The sequence below is a fragment of the Lonchura striata genome, chromosome 3 (genome assembly GCF_050655825.1).
Source record: "Lonchura striata isolate lonStrDom1 chromosome 3, ASM5065582v1, whole genome shotgun sequence".
Lineage (NCBI taxonomy): Eukaryota > Metazoa > Chordata > Aves > Passeriformes > Estrildidae > Lonchura > Lonchura striata.
This window is the reverse complement of record NC_140705.1, coordinates 109169653-109197019: the sequence shown is the minus strand read 5'-3', so window position 1 is coordinate 109197019 and position 27367 is coordinate 109169653. Positions and strand designations below refer to the sequence as shown.

Below are 27367 nucleotides of genomic sequence, written 5' to 3'. Positions count from 1 at the left end.
ACACGCTGCAGGACAAAGCTGGGCAGGGCAGCAGAACATGTTAGAGATAAACAGAATAAACAACCTGGAAACCAGCACAGACCAATTATGGCTTCTGCTTTGGCAGCGGGGCTGAAAGACAGAGACTTTCTACAATCTCGGGATCATCAATGCCACAGATTCCAACAGGGATTTGCTATGCTGTGTCTCTAATCCAGTCTGATTCAGAGCAGATGGCTCAGGGCGCTGAGCATGCGGCCACCTGCAGTCCTGGCCTGACTGTCCCTGTGCCAGGGTTTGTCCCCATCAGCCTGGCAATCCCCACCCACCCCTGCAACCCGAGGGGCAGGAGGCTCCCATGTTGTGTGCCCTCCAGGAATCCACACAATCTTTTCACATGCCTGCCTAACTTAATTATTTATAATCGTCTGGAAGAAGGTAGTTAACCTTAAACCACGTTTTGTCCCTTAAAATCCCTTGACCTGGAGGGTGGAGGAGGGCTGCTATCCCATTAGCAGCTTAGTGCACAAGGGCTGGAGCCCCCAGGGATGCAGGGAGCTGCAGGTGCAGTGTGTGATGCTCACCTGAGACACATCGAATTGGCAGTGAGGAGTTGACTTGTTATTATTTTTCTCCTGAAGAGTTGGGTTAAACACACTTTTGGAATATCACACAGTGGGTTTCCCAAGCAGGGCCTGAGAAGGGCTGACTTCCCTAGTGGGTCTCATGGAATCTCCAGCAAGTGTCCTACAGCAGGCTGTCTACTCTGACAGGTGTTGTAAAAGACAAAGTCAACAGGCTTTATTCTGGAGGGAGGAAGGATGTGGTTTCCTTCTGACCCAGTCTGACATACAGGATAGAAGGCCTTAAGTTTTCAAAATTCATGAGCAAGGCTCACCACAACCCAGTCAGAGGATATTGTGGTGTTGAAATAAAAAAAAAAAAAATGGCATTTGAATTACATTCTGATCTTCAAATTTAGTCAAGAGGTTTTTTTCCATAGTCTGGAGGGCTAAAACCTTTTTTTTTTTTTTTAATGGAAGCTGACAATCTGTCAAAATAATTTAAGTATGGGACCTTTATGAAAGATACCAAATATAGCAATGTCATGATAAAAATCACTGACTTTGGATCCATTCTTTGCCTTGAAGCACACAGAGTGACAGACCTCAGAATTTTCATGCCAGTAAGAGCAGTTGCAGATTCCATCATTATTTACCTAAATGAAACATATAACTGTTTTACTGAAATGTTTTCAGCTAGAAATCAGCCTAATAATTTAGTGGATTCAGACTGGAAACTTATTCAGTCCTCATCAATTCAGTATCTGAATGGCTCATAAAATTAAAATATACTAAAAATTTCAAGGTCAATGTCTGTGCACAGTAATTGAAGTTGACTCTTTTCTATGAAGAACTATTTGCCTTTTTTTGTTTAATATGTGATTCTGCACTTGATTTTGCATGTGATCTGTTAGTGCTACAAGTTTATGGGGTGATCGTGTTCAAAGGAGATGAGATTTGAATCTGAAATCAAGGTACTTTGTGGTTTTGGTCATTAATCAGTGTAAGGTCAGCTATTAAAAAAAATTATTGGTACGTAATACATAAATTTTTCCTGCTTATATCTAGTTAAAAGAACACACTGTCAGTATGTGGGCATGTGTATATACACATTCTCTACACAGCAGGCAGAAAGAAGAGCAGAATAAAAAGGTTAAGAGCAGTTAAAAGGTGTATGTGACAAAAGTATAAACTCAGTAATTAAGTATTCAAATTGCAATGCACCAGGTGGGGATAAGCTTAGAAAACAGCACCAGAGTAATACATTTATTGCTATTAAGTTTAATTTTACTCTTCTGCTCCACAGTGTGGAAGGGAAGAAAATCATGGGAAGATCACATAAACCAATCCTGTGCCCATAAGAAGATAAGTTTGCTTACCCTGCCTCATCTTGCTGTATTCTCCTTTCCCTGATTCACACAGGTCTTGCCGCAAAATTTTAATTCTAATCCCTGATGCTTTTTATGCATCCAGGCATCACAGAAATTAAGAAGGAAGCCACATCTAAAGGGGCAGTGTCTGAAGTTCTTCTCTTTTGAAAATAGGTATTCATTAGGGAGAAATTAAGTGTAGTGAATAGAGTCCCTGATTATCAGAAAGGAATTAATAGCGTGATCAGCACTAGAAACAGACAGATGCTTGTACAGTGTCTTGCATCCAACCTTCCTGCTTGGACACCCCCCTCCTTTCTGAAAGCTTGGCCATTTTACTTTTTTTTGTGAGAAAAATGAAAATTCCATCTCGGTCATTGAATTCTGACAGAATTATTATATAGATGTGTGTATGGATGTATATATGTACAAGCTTCTCTGGACAACCTCTTTCTGTGTCTTTAATTCACAGTAAAGAATTTTTCAGGACTGTTTCTTTTTTATTTTCCCAGACATTTCCAAACTGCCTGTATATTTTCACAGGCTCATTGAAAGACAGCAATCAAACAACAATCCTACGCATAACAAACCTACAAAAAGTATCCTAGAAGGAAAGGAGTGGTTTGAAATCTCCCCTGGCAGGAATAGAAAAGTGGCATTGTCAGTGCCTGGATCAATGCTGACCTATGTGGTGTCTGAGCTTTCAGTTTCAGACAGAGAATATATAGTCATATAAATATATCTATCAGAGATAAGACACAAAATAAGTTGAAACAGAAAATTTGTATGTGTGTGAAAGGAAAGGGAAGAGAGATCAATGAAGAGGCAAGGACATGCTCCATTTCTGTCAGTTCTTACTGTAAATTTGAGGAAAGCAGCTGTTGCCACCAGTGATCAGAGAATTATGTGTAAATTCAATTTTCAGATAGCTTCAAAACTGTGTAATGGTCAGACAGGAATGGAGACAATGGTGCTGTGTACTTTTAGTGCCTGAGATTTATACAGCCTGTCAGCAATTGACTGATGCACTGAATGGAAGTCATATATGAAAACTAATGAAGAAATTTATTTTTATAAAAGTTAAAAATCTTATGCCATGTAGTGGATTGCAAAAAAACAAGCCCTGTTTTTTGCCTGTTTCTTATCTCCCATAAATTGAGAAATTTCCACATGGTCTCCAAGGTCATTGGCACTCTGCTGTTATGGTGACAGAATTCAGCAGAATTTAAAAAAATGTAGATTATCTCCTGCAAATCTGGGTGACTTCTTCCTTCTGAGACAGGCAGAAGGTCCTAATAAAATGTGTGGAGTATGAGTTCACTCAAAAAGGTCTCATTGGAGTAGAATTTCTTTAAGTGCTGTAGGATATCTCCACCTTAAGATAGGTCAAAATTTAGTGAATAGGAGACCAGATCAATACATCTAGTGATTTGGGTTTTTTGTTTGCTTACTGAATCAAATGAATGTTTGCTGTAGGTCAGCAATTCTATTCAGGCACCCTAGGCCAGATTCTTTAATTTGATTAAATTGAAAAAAATTACTCAGTTTGAATAACTGAAATTCAGATTATACCCATATATACAAACTGAGAAGTGTCCCCAGTTCCTCTAGCATTTTTTCTCAATGCTTTAAAAGATCTCTGCCTTTGAGAGAGAGGGCAATACAGCCAGAAAAAAGTTGAGTGATGTAAAACTTGAATACAGACTAATTTAGATGTTTTTATAAAGTCTTGCAGACTTCTCTCCACAAACCATTAAGTCCTAATTGCCACACTAATGTTATTTTATATTGTAAGTGCAGCTCCCGAGTCCTAATATTATGGCACCCAGTGGAATTAAAGCAGGCACTTAGCTTTACCACCTTCTCTGCTGTAACCTTTTCAATCTGTGATTATTATTCTGTCAATGCACACTTGTTCATTATTACTTAAAGGTGTCGTCCCTTCCTCCAGGAAGACACACTGCTGTGTAAATTAGGGCCATAACCAACCTGCTCAGTGCTGAAGCAAGCGCCTTTCTTCTGACAAGACATGAATTAAGGGCTTCTTTCCTCCCAGTGGAAGGAGCCTCTCTCCTTCATTCCTAATAAGGGCAATGCTGAGGTGGTTTAAAAGGCTCTTTTCTGTTAAAGGGGTTTGATCTGTGATAATCTCCTATAATCTGGATACTAGGAGCAAACTGAGTATTAGGTCTGGACCGCAAATCCACTCCCAGCCTTTTAAAAAATAATTTATTTATTTCAAAACTCATTTGAATACATTACCTTCCTTTTCCCTTCCATAAAGGACATTAAGGAAATGCCTTTCAAATTTGATTAACTAATATTAGTTAATCCCACTTCTGGTAATTGCATTTCTCCTTCAGGAATTTCACAACCCCTTTAGAAATTGTAGAGTCTTGTGTTGCAAGCTACATGCTCTAACCCCACATCAGCTTCTCAGCTCATTTTCTTGCTCTGAGTGTAGATGCAGCACAGTTCAGGAAATTATAATTTCCATTTTAAGTCACCATTAAAGCTCTTAGAGTTACATTTTCCAGATAAATCATCTGAAGAATTTTTTGTTTCTGTTGTATTTTCATTTGTATATTGCTTCTGATCTACCCTAATGTTAGCAAATCTTAGTCTCATCTGTAGATATTTTTGCAGAAGGAGGTTTTATTCTAGGATTTGTGATTATATTACTAATTTCAGATGTTACATTCCCTATACAGCTATTTGTGGTAAAACTAATGTTATCACTTCTAGTCCCTTACTGTACCAGAATATGGCCAGGTGATGAAAAGGACATGGAAAAGAGCAAATAATGAGTGGAGAACACTTGTACTCATGTGAGAGTACTCTAATACAGGCAATGGTGGAAAGACCATTCCTCATGCAGGAAAAGTGACTGACAAAGATATTTAATAGTTGAAGACAACATGGAGTGAGCAAACCACACCAATACCACACACACTTTGAGTCTGTCTGGGTTGTCACCAACAGAGGTAGTAAAGAGAGCATCATTCCTTCATCAGCTGCTTTCTATCAGGTAAACAATAACAGGCAACGAAACATCCAAGGGAAACTATTATCATGTGGAAAAATATCCCCCTACTCCTTTGGGAATGACTGATAAATAAATGCTGCTTTGAGATATGGAGCTGACAGAAAAGAAGAAAATAATTTAGACCTGTAGAACTGCTGTAATTTATACAAGTTTCTAGGACTGATTAGGTTATACTGAGGGCTGTGAGGGAGTTTAAGACCAGAAGAATTTAGACCTACCTCTATTCAGAATATTTGGGGTTGAAGTTTTGGTCAGAAAGCATATGTGGATATTCCTGTCAATAGTTATTTCATATTTAGCTCTTATTTTCCCACTCTGGTTTGTACTAAGGATGTAAATTCTTAAATGACTGGATGTTTATTTTGGTGGATTTTGAAAAACATGGGGTATCTGTATGGGATTTCATTCTGAACAATAATGTGGCCCATCTATATATACCACAAATAATATGGAAAATGGGAACATGCCACACTGCATTCTACATTTATGGGAATGAAGTTATATAACTACATAAAATAAATATTTACAGTAATTAGCTTACTAAACATATAGAGCAGATACTCAACAATATTCAGGAGAGGATAAGGCACCTGAAGGGTAGGAGATCCTCTCTTCACTAAAATCCAGGTCACCTGTCCTGGAGATTAATTCCAAAGCTCCTCACCTGGTACCATCCTTATTAATGCCAGATGCAATTTAAACATGGTGACATTAAAAACAAAACTAACGTGTCTGATGTAGGAATACATTTTAACTCTTTAAAAACTGGCTCACCAGTTTGATATTCTTAATGTCTATGCTTTGCATCCTGCTGGAATCATGGTAAACCTAGGGGCTCTGTTGAATCTGTATTTATGGTCAATTGTTTGCTCTATGATTGTTCTGGAGAAATCAAACTGAAATGACCAGCCCAGGAATATTAATTAGGAGTGAAAATATAGCAAGGTCCCAAGTATTGAACTGAGTTCATGCACCCATTGAGATAAAACTAAAGGATGATAACACATACATCTCCAGAAATTTGTGTCTTCAGTTTGTGATTGATGAAGGATCTCAGTTCATTTGGTTGTCTGGTTACACTGAATAATTCAAATAACTATAATTGTAATCATCAATTACAATTACAATTGTAATTCTAAGTCAGTGCAGTCAGCAGCAAAGTTGCAAGCAGAGTAACTGAGAATGGAGCAGGGCCAGAAATCACATCAGCCATGTTCATTCTCCTGCCATGTGCAGCTACTTCATGGCACTGACTGGGCTGGTGAAAAATAGATTAAAATAGATGAAAAGTAGCCTCTTGCCCAAAATCAAATGATAAATCAGTAAGGAAAGGAAACAGAGAAGGAATGAAATCCCATCAGGGGATGGGAAAGGGGACTGGAGGGCTAAGAGAGAAGATGAGGATGGGAAGGTGGTGAGTCCTGGAAGGCCAGGATAGAGATGCAAGTTGCTTCCATTTCAAATAAACTCAAGTTCTTACAGGCTGATCTAAATGAAAGAAGTTGGGTTCCCCTTCTGGACTTAGGATTTTGTAACCTAAATTCCCCAAGGAGGGAAATGTTCCTGAACCTCCTTCAAGATTGTTCTCAGTGGTCTTTGTAAGTGAAATACAACACGGGTGGCTTCACCCCTCAGATTCTGGTGGCCCAGACCAGCAGTAATGATCAAATTTGGGAACCCAGCAGGTACAGAAAACAGAAATTGCAGCCAAAACTGTATTGCTCTCATCTACATTCATTACTTCTAACCAGTGCTACCCATTAGTCAACACTCAGCATATCATTCAATCATTTGGGTCCGTGCAGTCATTTTGGATGTGTTTGTGTAGCAACCCAACCACACAGCAAGCTGAGGCTCTCTGGCAGCTGTTAAAAGTATTTGTACTAATGGTCACAGGCTTGTTTGCATTTTCATGCACCTGCTCAGCTTGAAATTGGCCTCACAACTTGATTTTAAAGGTCCACAATCCTGCTGGGGTTTCTTCAGTAGAAAGCCATCATTTATGGTCTTCTATTAAAGAAAAAAAAAAAATACAACATCTCCTACTGGCCCAAAATTTAGGAGCATCAGTTTCTTAGGATTAAATTGGTGCTATATTGAGTGTTTCTTATCTTCAGATATTATTACAAAACCTGGTAGTATGCAATGATCTCTTACAAGATGAATCTTTTTTTCTACAGAAGTTTTTTATTATAAGCACATCCAGAGGTGTATTTGAAAACAATAACGAATATCTGGTCTTTTTTTCTTAAAACTAGGTAAGGAAGTCACTGTTTGAGGTGATGGAGTTTTTGTTTGTTTGTTTTTCAGGTTTTTTTTAATTATAGGCCAAAGTTTCATATTTTATAAAGTTGCTATGTGTTTTAATGCTGCTGCTTCTGTTACCAAGAACTTTGGTCTGCATTTAGTGACAGTGAAGCACACAGAAGGTGCACTGTATCCTTCTTGCAAATAAGTAATATTCTCATCATCTCTGCAAATACCTGTCCATTTCCAAGTCCCTCAGGCAACCCAGTCTCAGATAACAAGAACTATCTTGTTTTAGAGTCAGGCTTGACAGACTCAAAGGCAGGAACTCTAAAAGAAGAGGAAGCATTCAGAGTGTTTTGTCTTTTTTTTTTTTTTTTTTTTTTTTGGTCCTAGTTTTAATTCTACTGTGCTTTATTTTTCAGGGTGTGAATTTTGGAAGGAATTCTTTGCTTCTTTATGGAGAAGGGGATAAGGATGTGCAGCCCATCAGGCTTTGGGACAGAGTTCTCTGAAGCTTTCCTAATGGTACTTTCTCTGAAATAACTAATGTCCTGTCACAGGATACTAGGATAGAATGATTTATTAGACATGGAATAGCTGGATCTAACATGTTCCTACATCTCCATTTCTCCTGTCTCAGCTGTGACCTGTACAGTGATCCTCTTTGGATCCTGCTCCAGCAGCCTTTGGCATGGCTGTTCCACCATTGATAACATGGAACTCCCTGCTGCAGCAACACTTGGATCTCATCCATCTGAGGAGCACCATTTTTCATCTACAGCATATCCCATTTATGAGCCTAATCATTTGAATCTTTCCTTCTCTGAGTCATGTTCAAAGGAAGGAAGATTAACACATCCACTCTTTGGATTTTACTTTAAGTCCCCATCAAGACTCAGGGTATAAATATTGTATTTCATTTCAGATCGGGCATTCCATGCCTATAAACCAACAATATTGTCAAAGAGGAACAGCTTCCCTGAAGCAACAGTCTTTTTTCCTGTTCAGACACCTGTCTTGTGATTTGACACATAAATGGTACAGGTGGTGTTTAACAGCACAGCATTAAACTAGTCTGCATTATTCATTGAAGAGAAGTGGATGATAGGAGTATTAATACTTTTAAAATGGACTAGCCCCACAGAAGGAACTTGAAAAGTGTCATCAATGACGGATATCTTTGGATATTCAATTTCTCATTGCATGAAAAATATTATGGGCAAACTTATGACAAGTTGATGCCCTCCTCTGTAACAGTACAGGTAACCAATGGAGCATTTTCCTCTCCTATTTGCAAACTAAGATTTGTGGATTTAAAAGTTATTATTTTATTCTCATACAGGCCATTTATTTTTAGTGCTTCCCTTTCCCACTGGTTTCTCTAGCCTTGGGTCTGGGAGCCTCATGTGACTGAGTATAACGTGATGCTGCCCTCTCCCAGAAAACAAGGTAGCTAACTAAAGAACATCTTCAGGGCACATTTAAGAGCCCAAACAGGCAGAGTGAATGCAGAACAATAACTCCCCGTGGCTGCTTGCCTCCCTGCAGAACACAAGTCCTCGTTGACAGGAGACTTGTGTTCATCATGTGGTGGGAGCATCAGCTGAATAAATGCCCTAACAGAGGAGCTGGGACTTTGCTGTGGTCTAGGAAATGCATGAACCCTTTCACCACCAATTAAGTTAATTTGAAGCACTAATGTCTCCCAACTCGGATGAGATGCAGCTTATCAACTAATCTACTTCTTATAAAGAAGAGGTTTCTGCTCTCTCACTCTTTTTCTTCCACTAGTATTTAATGAAAAGTGTAAATGTTCCTTTGTTACCAAGCTAGGAAACCTGTACATCATAAACCATATAGATAAAGAGTGCAACACATACACATGTGCATGGGGATGTATATGCATGAATACAAATGCCTGCACTTGCTGATATATCTGTATCTGGATGTGTATTTATATCTCTGACATTTGCCATCTGTTGGAAGTGTAATATCAGGAATAAGCATCTGGCACTGTTTTGTGTGGTAGGGCCTTCTGACAGCTGATGCTAAGGAATGCTGTACCTTTGGGGATGAAGGAGTGGTTAATTAGGACAAGGACAACATACTGCAGAACATAAAATTCCTATATTGAAAGCGTTTCAAGGCACTCTGATTTGGTTTTCATCAGCACACAGCCTAAAACCAACCCCGACCTAATGTTTTCAGTGATATCTCATCATCAAGTTTAGGGGAATTTAAAGGTGAAGTATGCAAGATATTAATAAAATTTCTTGATAATGCCACATCCGGAATTGCCCAATTGCAAACACTGAACACAGGGAGACACTGAGAAAAGGTTCCTGAGAAATAGGCTGCAAGGGGTAGAGTGGGGTACTGTGAGCACCATATGGTGTACTGTGGGTTACCCACAGGTTAATGGGTGCAAAACATTGCAAGCAGATGTGAAATTCAAGCTGTTCAGAGACTAAAATGTTTTTGTAGCTATCAGGTGCAATTATTCATTGCTCTCCAGGTTAGAATGTGCTTAAATTCGTTGTATTAAAGTTGCTGCATTTATTGCACCCATTCAGAAAACCTCCAAGGACTGTCTTTTGTTATCTGTCTTTGCAACCCTTTGCTGGGTGAAAAGTAAGAAATTAAACAAGAAGGCATTTGAAATATTATTTTCTTCTCTTCCAGAGCAGATCAGTCTCATGATTTGAAATATAAACAAGTTTAGCAAAGGAAAATCTACCACCTCTTCAATCTCACATCATGTTGGGCAAAGACGCCTCTCATTTCTTTGTTGTGCATTGTTTTACAAGTGAATTAATCCCAATTATAACCAAGTACAATGTGTAGTTTGGAGGTATATCAAACGAGTTATCTTCCTCTGAGGAATTGGGAAAGTTTGCTGCTCTCTAGAGCTGGAAAACTCAGAAAGAACATTTGAAACCAGAAGTATATTCCAATTAATGTAATCTGTAAGGATATAAATGTAAGGAAAAGTCTGGTCTGCTTTGCTATGCACATGTACATACACAGGCACACGCACACACTTTTATTTTCATTTCATACAACCATTTGATTCTTAGCAGACATCAAATGAAATCCACATAATCAGCACTTTCAGAAATTTCCATTTTGTCATCTTGTTTAATATTCTCCAGAATGATAGGATGATATTTTGGGGATTTGGGTTGGATTTTTAGTAGGCCTAACTGTGTAATTTAATAGTTGACTCATATCTTCTTGTTTCAAGAAAATGACATACATTTTTAGGAAAAAAATCTATTATAAAACACCTCGAAAAATTAACTTACAGGCGTTACATATGCATATGCAGATGTCTTTAATTATTCCCATAGACTTCACTTAAAATTTTCTAGTCCCCCTAATGTCTCAGATTTCTCTTTTCTGAAGGCTTCTGTTGATATCTGTTGTTTTCCTTACTATCTGCACTACCTGACTTTTGCCTCTAAAACATGGTGGGTGCAGCTGCACATCAAACTTGATATTAACTTGAGAGACACTGTATAAACTTCTCAGTGTAGAAGTTCTCTGTTCTGAGATGAGAGGGCTAGGCCATTAAAGCTATCTCAGCTCCTCAATGATGACTGAAAATATTTATTGCACCAAATAAAGGGGCATCTTTTTTTCATCATTTCAGGAAAAACTGATGTGTGGTTGTGCTCAGAAGTGAGGCAAAAAAGAATCCCTACTATAGTAGTATGGCAGCACTAGAGAAGAATAATCAAACCCAGGGGTGCTGAGTGAGGTACATGCAGGAAAACAGAGGCAAGGCAGAGATTGGTCAGATTGTGTGTGGAGGACCCTGGGGCCTTAATTTCACTTTAGCAATTAGGGCAGGGATTCAGAATGTAACCCAAACTACAGAGCTGCCTTCAGCAGCTCTCAGAGGGATTCAGAGGAAGCCCCAGGATAATTCCAAAGGCCTGCTTTGTTGATAGTGGAAGTAGGGTGTGGGAATCCAGGGCTTCCCTCTGGCTGCCCTGGCAGGTCTGGGACCCTGGCAGGGGTCAGGAACGCCCCTGGACAGAGCCCCCAGAGACACTGTCTGTGATCTCTGTCCATGGAAAAGAGTTTTCAATCTTACAGGATAAATTACAAGCTCTGAGTGTTTGATATCATTAATAATTAAGTGTGGCACAGGTGCAAAAGTAAAATTTTAGGATTCTAGATTAGGGGTCCAAAGGGGACAAGATGGAGGAAATTGGGTGTGTCTTGTCCTTTTTCTCCTTCTCCATGCCCTCCATGTTTCACTGTGGTGTTGGCATTTTTCTGTTGGTTCAGGCTGGGGACACACTGTCCAACGTAGGTGACAGATATTGGCACGTTATTGTAAATGCAGCCCAGGGAGTTTCTGGTATTTAATGTTTGTAACATCCCACTGAGGGCAGAGCCCCACACGCTGCCCTGCAGGACAGAGCTGGGCAGGGCAGCAGAACATGTTAGAGATAAACAGAGTAAACAACCTTGGAACCAGCACAGACCAATTATGGCTTCTGCTTTGGCAGCGGGGCTGACAGACAGAGACTTTCTACAATCTCGGGATCATCAATGCCTCAGATTCCAACAGTAGGGCAGTGACTGATGGCACTTAAAGGATGATCACAACCCATAAGTAGCCCCAACTCTTCCTGAGGGCTGGCTACTTGCTGACTTAACTCCCTGCCTCACCTCCGAGTCCCTGAATCCTCTTCCTTTCAAGTACTGTGAGCAAAAAAGGTAATTGCCCAGCACTTGTTTAATTTTACTCAGTATTTGCAAATCAGCTGGTGTGGATTGAGCCTCATTCATTACAGCTAAATGAATTAATATTATGATTAACCATAATAAATGCAGCTGCTAGAGTGTGAAATTTATTACCTTGGTTCTTTGGCAACTATCCATTATTTTAAAACTGCATCTGTTGGCTTACTTCTTTTAATTTTATATGAGAATGTGAAAGAGTATTGCTCTTTGAGTATGTGATATACTTTGAAAATTCACGGCTGCATATGTTCCTAATATTTAAGATTAACTCAATGTCTAAATTAAAAACAACCCAGATGTCATGGTCAGAGTAAAGTAGCAACATAAAAAATCCAACTGCACCACAGTGGAACAAGGCAAAGAATATTACTCACTCACTACAAGAACTTCTTAAGGAGTTTTCAGTGCAACATAAATGTACATGTCATTAATGGTTAATATGAACTGCCATCTGGATAGTTGGATTATGTAGATTCTGGCACTGGAGGTGTCATTCGTCTCAGAAAGTGTGAGAAAACCAGAGAGTTTGAAAAATGTTCCAAACAAAGTTTGTCTGGATCTCTCTTGAATCTATTAATGCTGTTGGTGTGCAAGTATCTGAGCAAAAACAGACAGAAAGTCAGGTCCTAAGTCTAAAACTGCTACCTCTTCTGTCTGCAGATTTTAGACCAGGGTTTAGAGTACTCTAGTAATATAGACTTGTATAAATGTAACAACAGAAAAAGAGGTGAAATGCCTTTTACAAAATCTCTTTTCATGCATCCCAAAAAGGTATGTATTTCTTGATTCCTGCTTTATACCCCAAATCCTGAAGTCAAGGACATTTTGTGGGAAAGAAAAAGCAAATGTCTAAATTTTAAAGATAATTTAAAAAATAATTATTTCTCAGGTTTCAAAGCAGACCACAGAATAACAAATAAATGAAAAGCAGGGACTTTTTTTTCCCAAGGATATTTTTTTACTGTACATTTTGTAGCAAAAAAAAAAAAAAAAAAGAGAGAGAAAGAAAATAAAGGAAAAAATATTCTGATCACAGGGATGTCATTATCTAAAACGCCAAGTAGGAAACATGACGAATACAAGATCAGGTACACAGCCATGTCACAATATATCTCTGAACCTTTAAAAAAAATATACATAGAGTTTTTTCATGTGTTATTTTCTCTGTGCCTTGCATACTTTCTCCGCCTCTTTTACAAAATCATAGTAACAATGTGCAATTTCAGAATGGTTCCCAACAGCTGGTCAAATGAATAAATAAACAAATGACAGGACAGTTGCAGTAGCCAGCAGAATGCTAGAAATCACAGTAAAATTGGTAAGGAAAATTAATTCTGCTGGATGGGCCATGTGTATTCCTACAATCACAGCAATGCTCCCCAAAACCAATTTGAGAATCCATTTACAAACTCTGAAGAGCTCCTGTTATAAGTGTCTTCCTGAGGATGAGAGACAGGGGAGTGCACCAGACTGGGGAAGGGATTCATGTAATGCAGGGGATACATGGGACATCCCCTCCTCTGTGATACCCAAATTTTAGTCAGCTTCTGTGGCTAATTTTGAACATAACCAATCCCCTGAAATATACAGAAACTTAATATGCCTGATGTTACTGATACAGTCAAGATATGCCATGGTGACCGTACAGACAAGGAGTTTTTGTCACAGTAGGGTGCCAGTCTGTCATTTTAGTGGAGTGAGAGCATGACCCCTACCAGAAGCCACTGCTATCCATAATGTGGAGAGTTCCCAGGAGCTTCTTTAGTTTTCCCTTTCTTTATCCTTTATTAGAGTATGCTGATAACTATTTTCCCCATCTTTGATAGCAGCATCCCTACAGATATCGATATTTTCTACAATCTGCCTTGAGCATTGACAATAAGAGGTTATGAAGGAGATGGAAGAAAAATGATTATTTTTTTTTTAATTATTTGTCCCTAGATTCAATTTTCCCTGGGACAAAAAGGGATGGTATTAGAAGTGGGTTATACAGTACATCAGATATTTCACCTTTACACATATCCTCCTTTCCATCTGGGGGATTTGATGAGGCTGAAAACAAAACAAAATATGCATGGAAACTTACCTTGTGTTGTGTGAAAAAAGCAACTCAAAAGCAGTAACAAATCAAAAACAGAAGAGAAATAGTTAAATACCAAACAAAAGTCCATTCAACAGCAAATACAGTTTGCCCTGATTTCACAGTTAAGACCATGAGATTATGCTGAACAATTTAGTCTGATCTGCCCCTGTGGGTGCCCTGCCTGCACTTTTGAGAAAATTCCTTGGAATGACAACCAGATATATCCTAGCACCAGTCATATCCACAGAAGTGTATTTCTGTGGTTAAAAACAAACAAACAAAATAAACAACAACAACAAAAAGAGGTGCCATTAAAACAAAAACAAAGAAAGTAAAAAGAAACCCTGTAAAATTAAATTTCTGCTGTTAAATCCCTTTTCATCCTCCTTGTTTAATCTTGTGTGAAAGTTCACCAGGAGTCTGAGTAACTTTTGGAAAGCAATGCTAAATACAACTAGCAAATTCCTTGAAACATTCACGCATGGTTTAGTTGGGGCCAGACAGGAATGGTACCATATGTGCCTATTCACATTTCATGACCCTCTTTCTCTTTTACTATTCCTGTAACTTGCTTGCCTATCTTTTTGGCCAGTACAACAGAAAATGTTTCCTCCCCTCTCTTTCCAATTGCACGGCCCTGAAGCAAACCGTGCTTTATAACACATGAGGGGAGAAGAGAAGCGGGGAGACGCTGATATTTACACCGTGCTTTCCATTACCCACTCTGAGCTCCCAAAAGTCCCTTTGGCCCCTGTTAGGTCATTGTCATCATACTGCAAAAGCATGCCGTTGACCGAGAGGCTCCTCTTTGTCCAAATGTTCGTTATCTTTTTTGGGTAGGTGCAACACTGAGATGTGGCAAAGTCCCCCATGTCAAAAGAATGGCTACGTTTAGTTTTGCCCTCCAGAGGCAACATGAGGAAGCTGCGGAATTTGGACTCTGTCTGGCCCAGCAGTGGCTCTTTGTCCGTGTGGCGGGCCACCGTGGAAGTTCTGGAGTCTGTCATCTCCTCCTTTTTCTGACATTTCAGTTCCAGGGAGGCAAAAGCTCCCATTAGCCGGTCAATATTGTGTTTTGACCGGGAAGGAGGCCTCCATTTACTGGACAATGTGCCCTGTTCACTTTGGAGGCTGTAGTTGTCACAGTCACGGCTATTTGCAGAGCTGGAGGACGAGGAGATGCTGCTCCGTGCAGACTGACAGTTAAACTCCATCAGTTCATTTCTCACCACCACTTTGGGATTGACTTGGGGCAAGACTCCGTTCTGAACCGGTTGTGCTCCGTTCGTCTGCGAGTAGACGTTGCTGACGTTGGACATCTTGCCCTGGGAATTGCTGCAGACCTTATAGCGGACCATGAGAATTACAATAAACACCAACAGAGTGGCCACAATGATGCCCCCAATGATCAGAATCATGGTCCCACCCAAGAACTGACTGTGCATCGACTGGCACTGAGGGTAGTCTTCCTTGGTGAAGAACTGGGCACATCCCACAATATTGGTGGCAGTGAGGGTTGTGGCCGTGTCATCCCACATTGCCAGGACGCAGAGGTCATAGCCTGTTCCAGAAACAAGGTTGGTTACAACAAAGGCCTTGTTTGTAGCTGGTATCATCCTTGAAATAAAAATAAAAAAAAAAGAAAGAAAAAGAAAAAAGAATTGGTTATTGACAATTGATTACCTTGACATGAGGTAAAAGAAAGAACAGAGATTAGAACAATGTGATATTAACTGTTCCAAGTACTGGCAGAGAGGAGCCATAAAATTCAGTCATAAAATTCAAATAATCATTCCAGTTTCCCAGCTCCTGAGGATTCAACATCTCAGCATTCAGTAACACGCAAGTTTCGAGAGCCAGCTCTCAACTGTGCAATAAAGGGACTAAGAAAAAGCAGACTGAACTAAACTGGGGGTTCTTTTTCTCCTCACTTGCATCTGTCCTAATCTGAAATATATTCAAAATTGAACAAATAACTCAGAACAAAAGCATACAAAGAGCAGTTCTTTCTGAGTATGCAAATGACCCTTTTGTTTGCTGAGTCTCAACATGGCAGTTGTCACATCACAGGTGCCTGAACATTTACTGTCTAACATCAGCAGGTTACTTACCTTGTGAAGGCAAGGGTCTACACTTAGTTTTCTCATTGACTGAGAATGAAAGGCAGGCAGCCATATCTCTCTTTTTCTCCACTCTCCCACTTACTTTCCTCATCCTCCTACTACTCACTGTGGGAAATATCTCCTAAAAATGATGCTACCATCATCATCTTTGCCAGAAATTTATCACTGCAACACCTTCTCCTGTGTGAGTGAAAAAGGAATGCTGGCAGTGGCAGTATGGGCTGTGGAAGTGTGAGGATAGGTAGGAAGATGTAGGTATGGAAATAAGAAGGTTTCTTTAAAATAAAAATTTCTACTCATGTATAAATCCATTCCCAAAAAAACAAATAGCTAGGCTAAAGCTGTGCTCCAAGTTGGGACATTTATGGACATTATTCTTCGCTGCCATAACACTTAAGCAGTCACTTGAACTCATGCAATCTTAGAGCATCACTAATATTAAAAATTAGCAGATGGGAATGAATATGGTCTACCCCCATTTCAAACCAGTGAAAATTGCAGCACATTAGCTGAACAGAGTGGAGAATCCCAGATTTGGTGCCTGGTAGGTAGCCAAGAATAACACCAGAGAGATACCTCATGCATGTTTCTCATTACTGCTACATTACAGGCTTGGGTGAGAGAAAAAAAGCTGAAATTAAAACAGCCATTAATTATGACTTAGATCTGCAGGTCTTTTGCACCAGCAACGAGGGAGTCCTACAGGCACTTAGAGCACACAGTGAGCTGGTTTGATTATTTGGGAGGGTAAAGCCTGGGCACAGGGACAAGGCAGATTCCTTGTAGAACACCAGGCTTCTTTAGCCTCAAATCATTGCCACAGCCAGCACAAATCAGCTCTGCACAGCACCTTCTGTGCAGTGGGAGGGAACAGACCTGCACAGAGAAGCAGCAATGTCAAGGCACTGCAAAGATGATTTTCTGGTCATCTTTGCATTTATGAATTCACGCCACTTACTCAACCCTTCAGTCTGGCCACAGGCGAGGATGTGGCTCCTTTTTAAAAAGCAAACAAGCACCATAAAAAACTCTGTAGGGAAAAGAAATATAGGTGAGAGACATTTGTAATATAAACATCATCTGGCAGGTTTACTCAATGTTGTATTTGAAATTCTAGGCACATTTATCATCCCAATGTAGCTGTTTGACACAGATATAGATGAGCTATTCAGAATGAGCCGAGAGGTCATAAAGCAACCCTCATGAAACACTCCAGACACTGTTGCTAAAATTGTTCCAAAAGTTGAAATATTTGGTCTCAAGCTATTTCTAATTGTTCTGCTCTGCCTGTGGCTCTGTGAATAGAACACCTCTGCTTACAGCAGATTGCACTTTGTTGAATTGTTCAAGTATATGTGCACACACTAAGGATGATATATGGAATAACAGAATACTATTGATTGTCAAACATTTGATTTTAAACCTTTGAATAGTTTCACCAGTTGCTTCCTATCTCCTTCTGTAGTGCTGTATTTCAGTTTTCACCACCACTCCCAGACCAAAACTTAAACAATTCTGTAGTTGTTAAGTCATTCAGAAGTCATTTCACTGTAAAACCTCATTACAAACAAGTTGTGCTGTTAGCAGAAAGAGTAGTCAGCCCCACAAGCTGGGTCTTGGATTTGGGTCATAACCTTTGGAAAAACAGGACTAAAACACCACTTGTTAGAGTGGTTCCTTTGGCTTTCCACAGGTGAAGCACAGAGACAAGAGAGACCACAGTCTCCAAGCAAGCAGCAAACACCTGGCTTTACACAGTTTAGAGCTTTGCACTTGTCTTTGCATGTAGGCTTTCTCACCACTTACACAACCCTTCAGTCTGGCCCCAGGTAAGGATGTGGCTCTTTTTAAAAAGGAAATGAACATACAAAAAAAAAAAATATATATATATATATATAAATTTTATATGTAACTTTAAAAAATTCTGGATTTTTTTACATCATTCAGAAGTCATTTCACTGTAAAACCTCATTAGGAACAAGTAGAAATAGAGTTGTTCAGCCTCACACTCCAATGCCCAATTTCAGTGGACACTGATAGTCCAAATCATTTACAACTTGCTTTCTTCAAACACAATTACACACAGGCTTCCAAGGAAATGTAACTGCTTAGAATATTTCAAGGACTGGCGGGTAGTGAATAGTGGCAAGAAGTATATAGTCAATCCATTTGTAAATGTACAGAAGATAGGCCATAACTAGTTCTAAAACTTAGACAAGTTAACTGTGTTGAAATGTGCTATAATGAAAACTTCATCTTAGCCTTTGAAAGAATTTGAGTAATTTCTAAATGCAATGAATCCTGGAAGCTACATCTGTGATAATATTGGGACTAGTGTGTTTTTAAAAGATTACAGTTATAATCTCAATTAAGGAAAAAGCAATCAACTCTCCATACACATCTAAAATAAACAATTTTGAGTGTTTCTGAAAATAAACTTTAAATGTTCTTGTAAAATATTCAGATTATTCTGCTAAGGAACAGCTAAACATAGGAATAAGCAGCAATTTCAGGAGTATTAGGAGTTAAGTAATTAATTTCAGACTCATTTTTCTATCTTAAAGGGAAGGCAGTTGTGTTCTTTTAAACTTGCCAAATTTTAAGAGTATTTTGGCATGGCTCCATGTATTGCTCTACCCTCCCCAAACATTCTGCCAGTCAGATATGATGGATGAAATCTCTTAACACTCCCCACATCTAAAATCGATGCAGACACATTTTCATTCTGGGATATTGATGACTCTTTCTTTGATTGTCCCCAACACAGGTAGCTGCAAGATGCCTCTGCAATCTTTGCTTTTCTGCCTCAAAGGAGATGTCTCTTCATGGCTGCTCCATATGTGCAGTGCCATTAATTATGGACCACCATGTCCTTAAGTCTGGGGCTCAATAGCACAGAGCTGCCATAAATCTACCAGGGGCCAAAAGAACTGAGTCTAGGCAGAGATCTTGCAAGGCTTTGTTCAGTCCACTCACCACCTAAACACAGAAAGTTGGTTTCAAATAGCAAGGATCTGGTGCATTAAAATTCAAAAATAGCTTTTTAAAGCTGTTGGCTTTAGGAACGCAGAAGATCCTGGTGTTCACTTGCAAGCCCTCAGATAGCAAACATACTTAACCATAAGTATGGTTAAGCAAACATACTTAACAGTTGTGGTATCTTGAAGCAACAAGCTTGATATTGGCCACCTGCTCTTCAGGGCAGATGGACAATCACAAAACTTCTTATCACAAAAGAGGAATACAGGTCTAAATTTGATTCTAGCTTTTCTTCAGGAAAAAGAAAAAGTGACATTTGACTAAGTGCAGGAGGAGATCAACTAATGAAAGACTTGCTTATAGATTATAGGTTATGAAAGGTTTTAATCTATCCAATTTAAGGAGTCGTGGAGCAGCGAGGACTGGGAAAGCAAACAAACACACAAATATGTCAAAGGGAAAAGTGTATATTTAGTTCTAGCTAGGTCAAGATACAATTTGAAAATCTTATGGAAATCTCATTGTCCACACACATAAGACACAGTAAATTCTGCCTTTCTCATTTGGTTTATTCTCTTTGGAGTAGGAGGAGCAGGCAAATCTCTACATTCCTGCCAGGATTTTGTTATCTGATTCTTAATCCAGCTTCTGAATCCTATCAGAAGGTCAAAATATCCCAAAAACCTTGCCTCTATAAGGAATGAATTGAGGATAAGGGTCTTACAACTGTCCTTAATTTACAAGAAAAAGCCCTCTATTCTCACCCTGTGGTACAATAGCTTTAGTTACTGGAAAAAGAGGAGACCTATGGCCAGGACTGGGGCATGGCATAAGTGTCTGAAATAGAACACCAGTAGGCAGATGCTCCTTGGAGAATCAATGTGGGATAAAGAGCTATGAAGCCTTGAAGGTCTGCAGGGCTTTTACAACCACTGCATTCCCATCAATCCATGGAGATTTGTGTCTCACTTTGTGAAAGCGCCAAAATGAGTCCATGAGATGTTTTTTAAAAAAGGGGAGTGCTTGAACTCTTATTTGAAGTCAATCTTATTTTGTGTCACCACTGAAATGTCCTTGTTATGTCCTTGTGGACACAACATACAGAAACAAGCAATTTTGTAATTATTCACTTTGGTGTGTGGTGATATTAAGAAAATTAGAAAATAAATTAGTTAGAAATGCAGGGGGAAAAGGTTTGCTGCAGACTTCTGTCATAATCCCAGATGCAAATGGGCACTGAATCTTGCAGAGAGTGAACTGTGCTGAGAATTTAGGATAACTGAGTTTTATTCTTCCTTTATCAGCTTCACTGATATCAGGCTCCACTTTATCAGTAACTCTCAGTTCCTGTGAAATCATTTTGCTGTACTGTAAGGCTCCTAATTTATAAAATGGGGATAATGCCAGCAATCTCCTCTCAAAAGAGGCCTGTAGTGTATCGGAGGAAATTAGTAGATATTGTGATTACACTGTAATATACAAATGGTTCTTTTCTTCTATGTAGCACTGGGGATTAGCAGGACTGAACTGCTGGTTAATTCTGCGGTTATGCAAAACAGACAAATTAGACAAAACCCAGATTAAGTTAATTGGCTAGGCAATTCTCTTCCTCTTCTCCATCAAAAGAGGGATATGATACTATCTAGTTTTAGTTTAAAACTGCTTTAATCACAGAACCTGTCAAGGCAATTCCTTTGGGAAGGTATTTGCAACTTCCAGGACTCATTTCTATAATAACTAGACTATGTTGCTTTACTTTTCTTTCTTCTTTCCTTTCCTTTCCTTTCCTTTCCTTTCCTTTCCTTTCCTTTCCTTTCCTTTCCTTTCCTTTCCTTTCCTTTCCTTTCCTTTCCTTTCCTTTCCTTTCCTTTCCTTTCCTTTCCTTTCCTTTCCTTTCCTTTCCTTTCCTTTCCTTTCCTTTCCTTTCCTTTCCTTTCCTTTCCTTTCCTTTCCTTTCCTTTCCTTTCCTTTCCTTTCCTTTCCTTTCCTTTCCTTCTTTTCCTTTCCTTTTCTTTTTTTTTTTCCTTTCTTTTCTCTTCTTTCTCTTCTTTTCTCTTTTCTTTTCAATATATTTCCCAGGGCTATATACTACATACACACAATTTTTGTTTTATCATCTGGGTCCATATATTACCTGTATACAATTTCTCTTCTGAAATGAATGCTAGGATTTCAAAATAGAGTCGTGCTAATTTATTAAATGCTGTATCAGGAAAAGGTGGAAAAAAAAAAGTTAAAAAAGCTTAATTCCTTGGGTGTGAATTTTGTAGCTGTTGTAGACGATACACTAATTATAGAGCAACTTCTAACCAGTGGTGTCATTATTCACTATAATTTGTGATGAGGAGGGGAAAAGAAAGAGAAAGGGGTGCAAGGATGAAATAGCAATTGTTTTGTAAAATCATATTCCAGCTACTTAGCACACTATCTTTTCTGTATAGTAAAGCCTTACTGTGGAAATACCAGTCTCACTGTGCAGTCCTAAATTTCCTCTTAGATAAAGTTGCTTTCACTTAAATGCAAAATATTACTCTCAGAACTAGAAATCAGTCCAGAAAAGTTAAACACTGGAATCTGAACAATTTTCATTTTTTTGGGAAAATTTAATGCCAAAAATGATCCTTTTATAAATTAATAAGTTTTTCCCCTCTTTTAAGATATTTGTTGTTGTTTTTTTTTTTTTTTTTCTGTCAATACCGTTTCATATGTTTTTTTCTGAAGAAAAAAGAATATTCCAGGTAATTTGCCATTGAGTGTTGTAGAATGGTCTGAGAGGGTCCTACATTTCAGGCAGAGTGTCCCCCTGCAATCTCAGTAGGATAGAAGTACACTGGTAGAGAAAGGGGAGATGGGGATGTCCCCCACTTTCCTCCTGTGGGGGCATACTGGAGAAAGATTGAAAATCCTGTAAAAATGTGAAGCTCTTTCAGCAAAGCCAAGACAATTTTAAAGATAGTGAAGTGAAAAGCCCTCAGATGGTGGTCAGAGATTAAGAATTCGTGAGAAAAAGGCAAAAAAAGATCAGAGGAAGACTGGAAGGATCTAAATTGAAGTGAAAATGTCACATATGATGTATTGCCTGGGAGCAAGAGCATGCAAGTGACAAATTTGGGCTGTACACTTAGCATTCTTGCTGGCTGCCAACTTTTGTGATTTGTTTGAAAGTTTTATGGGATATAGTGGTGTAATTTTTTTCTGTGTTTTTATCCTGGAAAGCCCCAGTTTCTGTAGTGATGGAAGGAAAATAGAATCTAAAATATTATTAAAAATTAAGTAAGCTAACAATGGAGATTAATTTCTGACCCTTCAGATTTCAAAATAAATCCTTGAATATGTGTCTTCAGGCCTCAGGAATTTAAAAAAAAAACAAAAAAACAAACAACCAAACAAACAAAAACCAAAAAAAAAAAATAAACCTAGGTAAAAAGTACCAAATATATTTCTGTGTGAGATTGCTCTTTTGGCACCTGATTAAAGATTTTTTAATTTAAACTCTGGGAAAGAAACAGACCTATTGTGGCCTGCATTTTGAAGAAATGAGAGTTTATTTCTGGTGTCCTGGGAAAAGAGATGTTTGTTAGCATTAGCAACAGGGTATAACTCCTCTGTCAGTCATGTCAACAGAAGGAAATGTCAGATAATACCAGGAGGTAGCCAGACTTTTTCAGTAAACACTAAATCAACCCAGCATGAATAATTTCTTGCATTTTTATTTTATTAGTTTTGGGGAGTTTTATGATATGCAATCATAATTTTGCCTTCAGATGGAACATTTATTATTAAACACAAATCCCTTCTTGCTTTTCTGGAACTTATCTTCTCAACAATCACTCATCCAGCTGCCCTTCAGAGGATCTGTCTTATCAAATAGAAGACATAGCACATATAATTTCATTATTATTTCCTAATTTGCTTAGGTTCTTTCCTGCTCTTTTGGAAAAATGGGGTTGGAGGTGGGGAAGAGAAGGTAGAGTCAAAAGCAATTGATATGCCTGTCAGAAGAGCCAGAGAGATACTGATATTAAATATATGCCTTGTGATATAAAGGAAAATAAAAAAAATAAAAACAATCCAAACTTTAAACTATTGGCTCAGAGAATATAAAATTTTTATAGGCTGCTGAATAATGTCCCCTGGGGGTACTTTGGAGTAATTTATCAGGTGACAGAGGAAAGTGTAGCCTCTAGGGGACATTATTTCACAAGGCTGAGAAAGGGGAACCATGGTACAACATATTCTGCTTCCCTCCATTGCCATTGCCCTCTTCCCCTTCTAATTTTCACAAAACTCTTGCAAACCACAGGGGGCTGCAGTCAGGCTCAGTGGGTGAGGCACTTGGATGAAGATCACCAGAAACATCCTCTGATCCTTTGAATCAATGGAGGTGCTCATTCAGCTGTTCAGGTGCAAGCTACTGCTCTGGGACAATCTCACTTGGGTTCATATTGTATGGCAACACAGAATTAGACTTTCAGCCTCCCTGATCTGTGCTATAGTTTCTTTCCTGTGGACACAACAGAAGGGGAAATTTAGTGCCCTGAGCATTTAATTTTATCTTTAGAGGGAAAGCAGATACACTCTAGGAAGCCTTGTCAGCACTAAAGATTAATCCAGTCACACCCAAGCTATTCAGCAGCATACAGAGCACCTTTCACCTCAATTATATTAACTGCCTCAGAAAAAAAATTCCTCACATTAATTCAAATCCAACTAAAACATATTTAAGCTCATTAACAGAGTAATTGAAAGCCCACACAATATTTCTGTTAGTAAACGTGAAGCTGAAGTATTTATGGAAACAATGCAGAGGCCCAGTAATGAATTCACTTTGTATCCACACGTAAATGTAGAGGTATAAAACTATCATAATTCACAGCAATGTTTCAAAGAGCCAGCCAGAATATTTCAGATTACTCAACAGTATGTAAAATTAGCAACTGACAGTGGAAGCAACATACTGCAACCACCCTGTTTCTAAAAATGAGGAGAGGCAAAAGTTTTCTGTGGAAGGGGTGTTCAAGTCATTAAGCAGAATTTGGGACCTGGTAAACACTTTTCCCAGGTTTTAATAGACAAATGGCTCATACACTTGGCTGAAGGGTCATGGTTATTCTCTCTGACTCAAGTAATTCTGAATTCTTTTTTGCAGTGTTAGACAGTTACATCAGGAAATGCCCTCCTTCCATATCAGCAGAGGTTACCAAAAGGGAGCAACTTTAGAAGTAATGAGCACATTTAGAAACTCAAATGAAATTAATTTAGAAAAGGGAATCTGCTATTTTCCTGGCAGAACACAGCTGTCAGATTCAGCCTCATGCTGTCCTTGAGAGTTACAAGTGGGGTTTTCCACTTATTTCCAGGCAGTGAGATTTGTGTAAATTATAATGAAGGGATCCTATAGTGGCTAACAGATGCTCACCCCCTTTTTCTGTGAGAGCTGATGTGAGCTGAGATGCACAGGACCCTCAGTGACTTGCTAGCAATTTTGTCCCTGCTTGCAGTTCAGAGCACTTATGCCAGGTTAAAACTCACATGTCATGTAGAAACTGGGTGTCCTACTACACAGGATAATTTTATGTCCAGAAGGTCGTGCTGGAATGACAAAAACTCCAGGCACTGCCTGAAGTTATGTTTGCCCATATTTTGTAATTGGCTGGTCAAAGCAAACTTCAACATGCTGTTTCTAGTTCTTCTGTCAAAAAAATCTTTGTGCACTGGTAAGAGAAATGTGGAGTCAGCTAACAGCTGACAAGACTATTCTAATTATTCCAACCAAAAGAAAGAACCATGAAATGAAATGAAATAATGAAATGAAATAATGAAATGAAATGAAATGAAATGAAATAATGAAATGAAATGAAATGAAATGGGCATCACTACCCATAGAAACTGTGTATACACTGATATATTATTTGTACAAAAGAGTGTCTCAGCATCAGTTTAAGACACAATTTATGCATTATTAAAATTTTTAAACACATATCATTCAAGAGCATCCTCACCTCAGTGACTGAACTTGTTGTGGATATTCTGAAGAGACAAGGAATGGTTATCTACCAGAATCTCAAGTATGTCTCTTATCATGAAGGTTGAAAAATAGTTTAATTACCAGAAGAGAGAAAAGGAGAATTGCATTTACCAGTTCTAGAAAAATAAACCAAAAGAACATCTATCAACTCACGAAAGACACAGACATAATTTACCTATGTTTAGAGAACCTACCCAATTATCAAACATTGGAAATAACTTTTACTGTATAAAAGGGATACAGAATAATTGTTTGCTTCTTGTAAACTGAGGAAACCTTTTTTAAAATATATATAAGCAAAAATATCATTAAACTTCTAGATTCTGAGCTGGAAGAGAGAGAAAATATTTTGGAACAGAAATTTCCATGGAGCTGCCCAAGGTAAAGAAAAGCAAAATGATTCAAATTTACTTTGCAGTAACATTCAGGATTTTTTTTTTTTTATATATATGTAGAATAAGAACAAAGGGTGCAAAAATCACTAATGGTCAGAAAATATTGTCTCCTAAGTGGGAAAATAAGCAGAAAAAACCCCAAAAAAACAAAACAAAACAAAACAAAAAACACCAACCCCCCCCCCCCCAAAAAAAAAAAAAAAAAACAAACCCATAGCTTGTAATGAAGGCATTTCCTAAAGCAGAGGTTTGACATTTTGTCATTTTCTGGGTATTGCACACAATGGAAAAGGAGGGCTAGAAGGACTGGATAGCTTAGAAAGATATGGATATGTTGAATTTTGGAATGCTCTACTAAAGGATAGGACACAGTTACATCCTTTCAGTTTGTGCTACCATAATTAGACAAAAGCACTGCTCACCAGCCAGAGACACCCTGCTTCTTTCAAAGCTGAACCTGAACTGAAATTGTACTGTGTGAAGAGTGAAATTCATTACTGAAAAGGAAAGTAACACCCATCCAGTAAGAAAACAAGTTTTAGTTTATAATGACCCCAGGAGAAATAAAATGAGAAGTCAGTTATAGCTTCAAATAGTAACATGATATTGTTGTCTAGGAATATGTTTTATTGTTTAGCAATATATATATCTGATAAAGGACCTTAGATTTCTGCCACAGATTTCTGGTACATGAACAAAATTTGGCAAAAGTAGTCTGCTATTTTTTTATATTTTACAAAATCTCCACAATTAGGAGTCTAAAAGCAGACTACTAGCAGCCTAGTTAATATCAGCAGTCCAGAATCCAGGATATGCATCCTATTAGTGAACTCATTGGAAAGAGAAAAGCTTGAGCAGTGTTATTTGGATTTTTTCTCTTCCACGTATCAGCTACATACTTTGCAAATATATATTTGGCCATCCTAAAATTAGTTCTCACTCACGAAAAGTATGCAAAAGATTTTTAAGCTCCAGAAAAGGAAAGAAATCCTACTCTTCAACAAAGCTGCATATTAAATGAGTTCATAAATATAGGACTACTCAAATTTTGCATCTCCCTCTTATTTAAGAGAACTCCAATTGTTCTCTTTAGGTTTCCACCTAACATTAAGAAGAGAGCAGAATTTCTCTTTATGTTTCAACATCACCAAGTGATTAAAATTTTAATCTGGCTCTTGAGCTTTACCCACTTTTGGCTTAAATTCTGAATATGGTTCTAACATCAAATAGACTCAGACAGTGAGCAGGTGATCAAGAAGTTAAATTGTTTGCACAAAATGTCCAAATACAACAAATGATAGGTATGGCATCAAGCTTGTTGATGCAGCTACATCCAGATCTGCTATAAAGTTTTATTATTCCTTTACCATGATTAATTGCTAGTCATCATTCCTGGAGGTTATTGCAGGCATGGATATTTCCCTGTTTATCAGGAGAACAAAAGCTTTTACTTGTTATAGGCATCCATATGAGGTCATTACAGACAATGAAAAGCGGCTTGTGAATAATTTTACTGAAAAATTATAAATTCTGTGGAATAGCATGCAAGAGTGCTCTGTACTGTTGAAAGAGAAATGAACAAATGGATTTTTCTTTATCTTTGCTTGAAAAACTTTCAAAGAGTAATGACAGATTGCTCTGCTTTGGAGAGCTTCAAGGATAAAGACTGAAAAACTCAAAATTTTCATTCTGTAAAAATCTCTGAGCTTTCCTGCTGTAATTCCAAATAGCTTAAATAAGTAGAACACACAAAAATTACTCTGAGAGCTAAAAAGGAGTGTGGAATAAAAAGC

The 27367-nt window shown here is 38.3% G+C and overlaps 1 protein-coding gene and 1 long non-coding RNA gene across 5 annotated transcripts in view; one reads left to right on the top strand and one right to left on the bottom strand.

Annotated features, from left to right (window-relative positions):
• Positions 1-11: 11 nt before the first annotated feature.
• Positions 12-9872, top strand: LOC146768060 (uncharacterized). The gene is made up of 3 exons (XR_014954045.1): positions 12-7046; positions 7139-7733; positions 7849-9872. It is a non-coding gene; the product is annotated as an uncharacterized LOC146768060 (long non-coding RNA).
• Positions 9873-10206: 334 nt separating this feature from the next.
• The window catches only part of LRFN2 (leucine rich repeat and fibronectin type III domain containing 2), a 150821-nt gene continuing 133660 nt past the window's right edge, over positions 10207-27367 (bottom strand). For all 4 annotated transcript variants that reach the window (XM_085576089.1, XM_085576091.1, XM_085576090.1 and 1 more), the window contains one exon: positions 10207-15666. In XM_085576089.1, the coding sequence (XP_085432215.1) occupies positions 14748-15666 (919 nt within the window). In that variant the 3' untranslated portion in view covers positions 10207-14747. The remainder of the gene's footprint in view (positions 15667-27367) is intronic.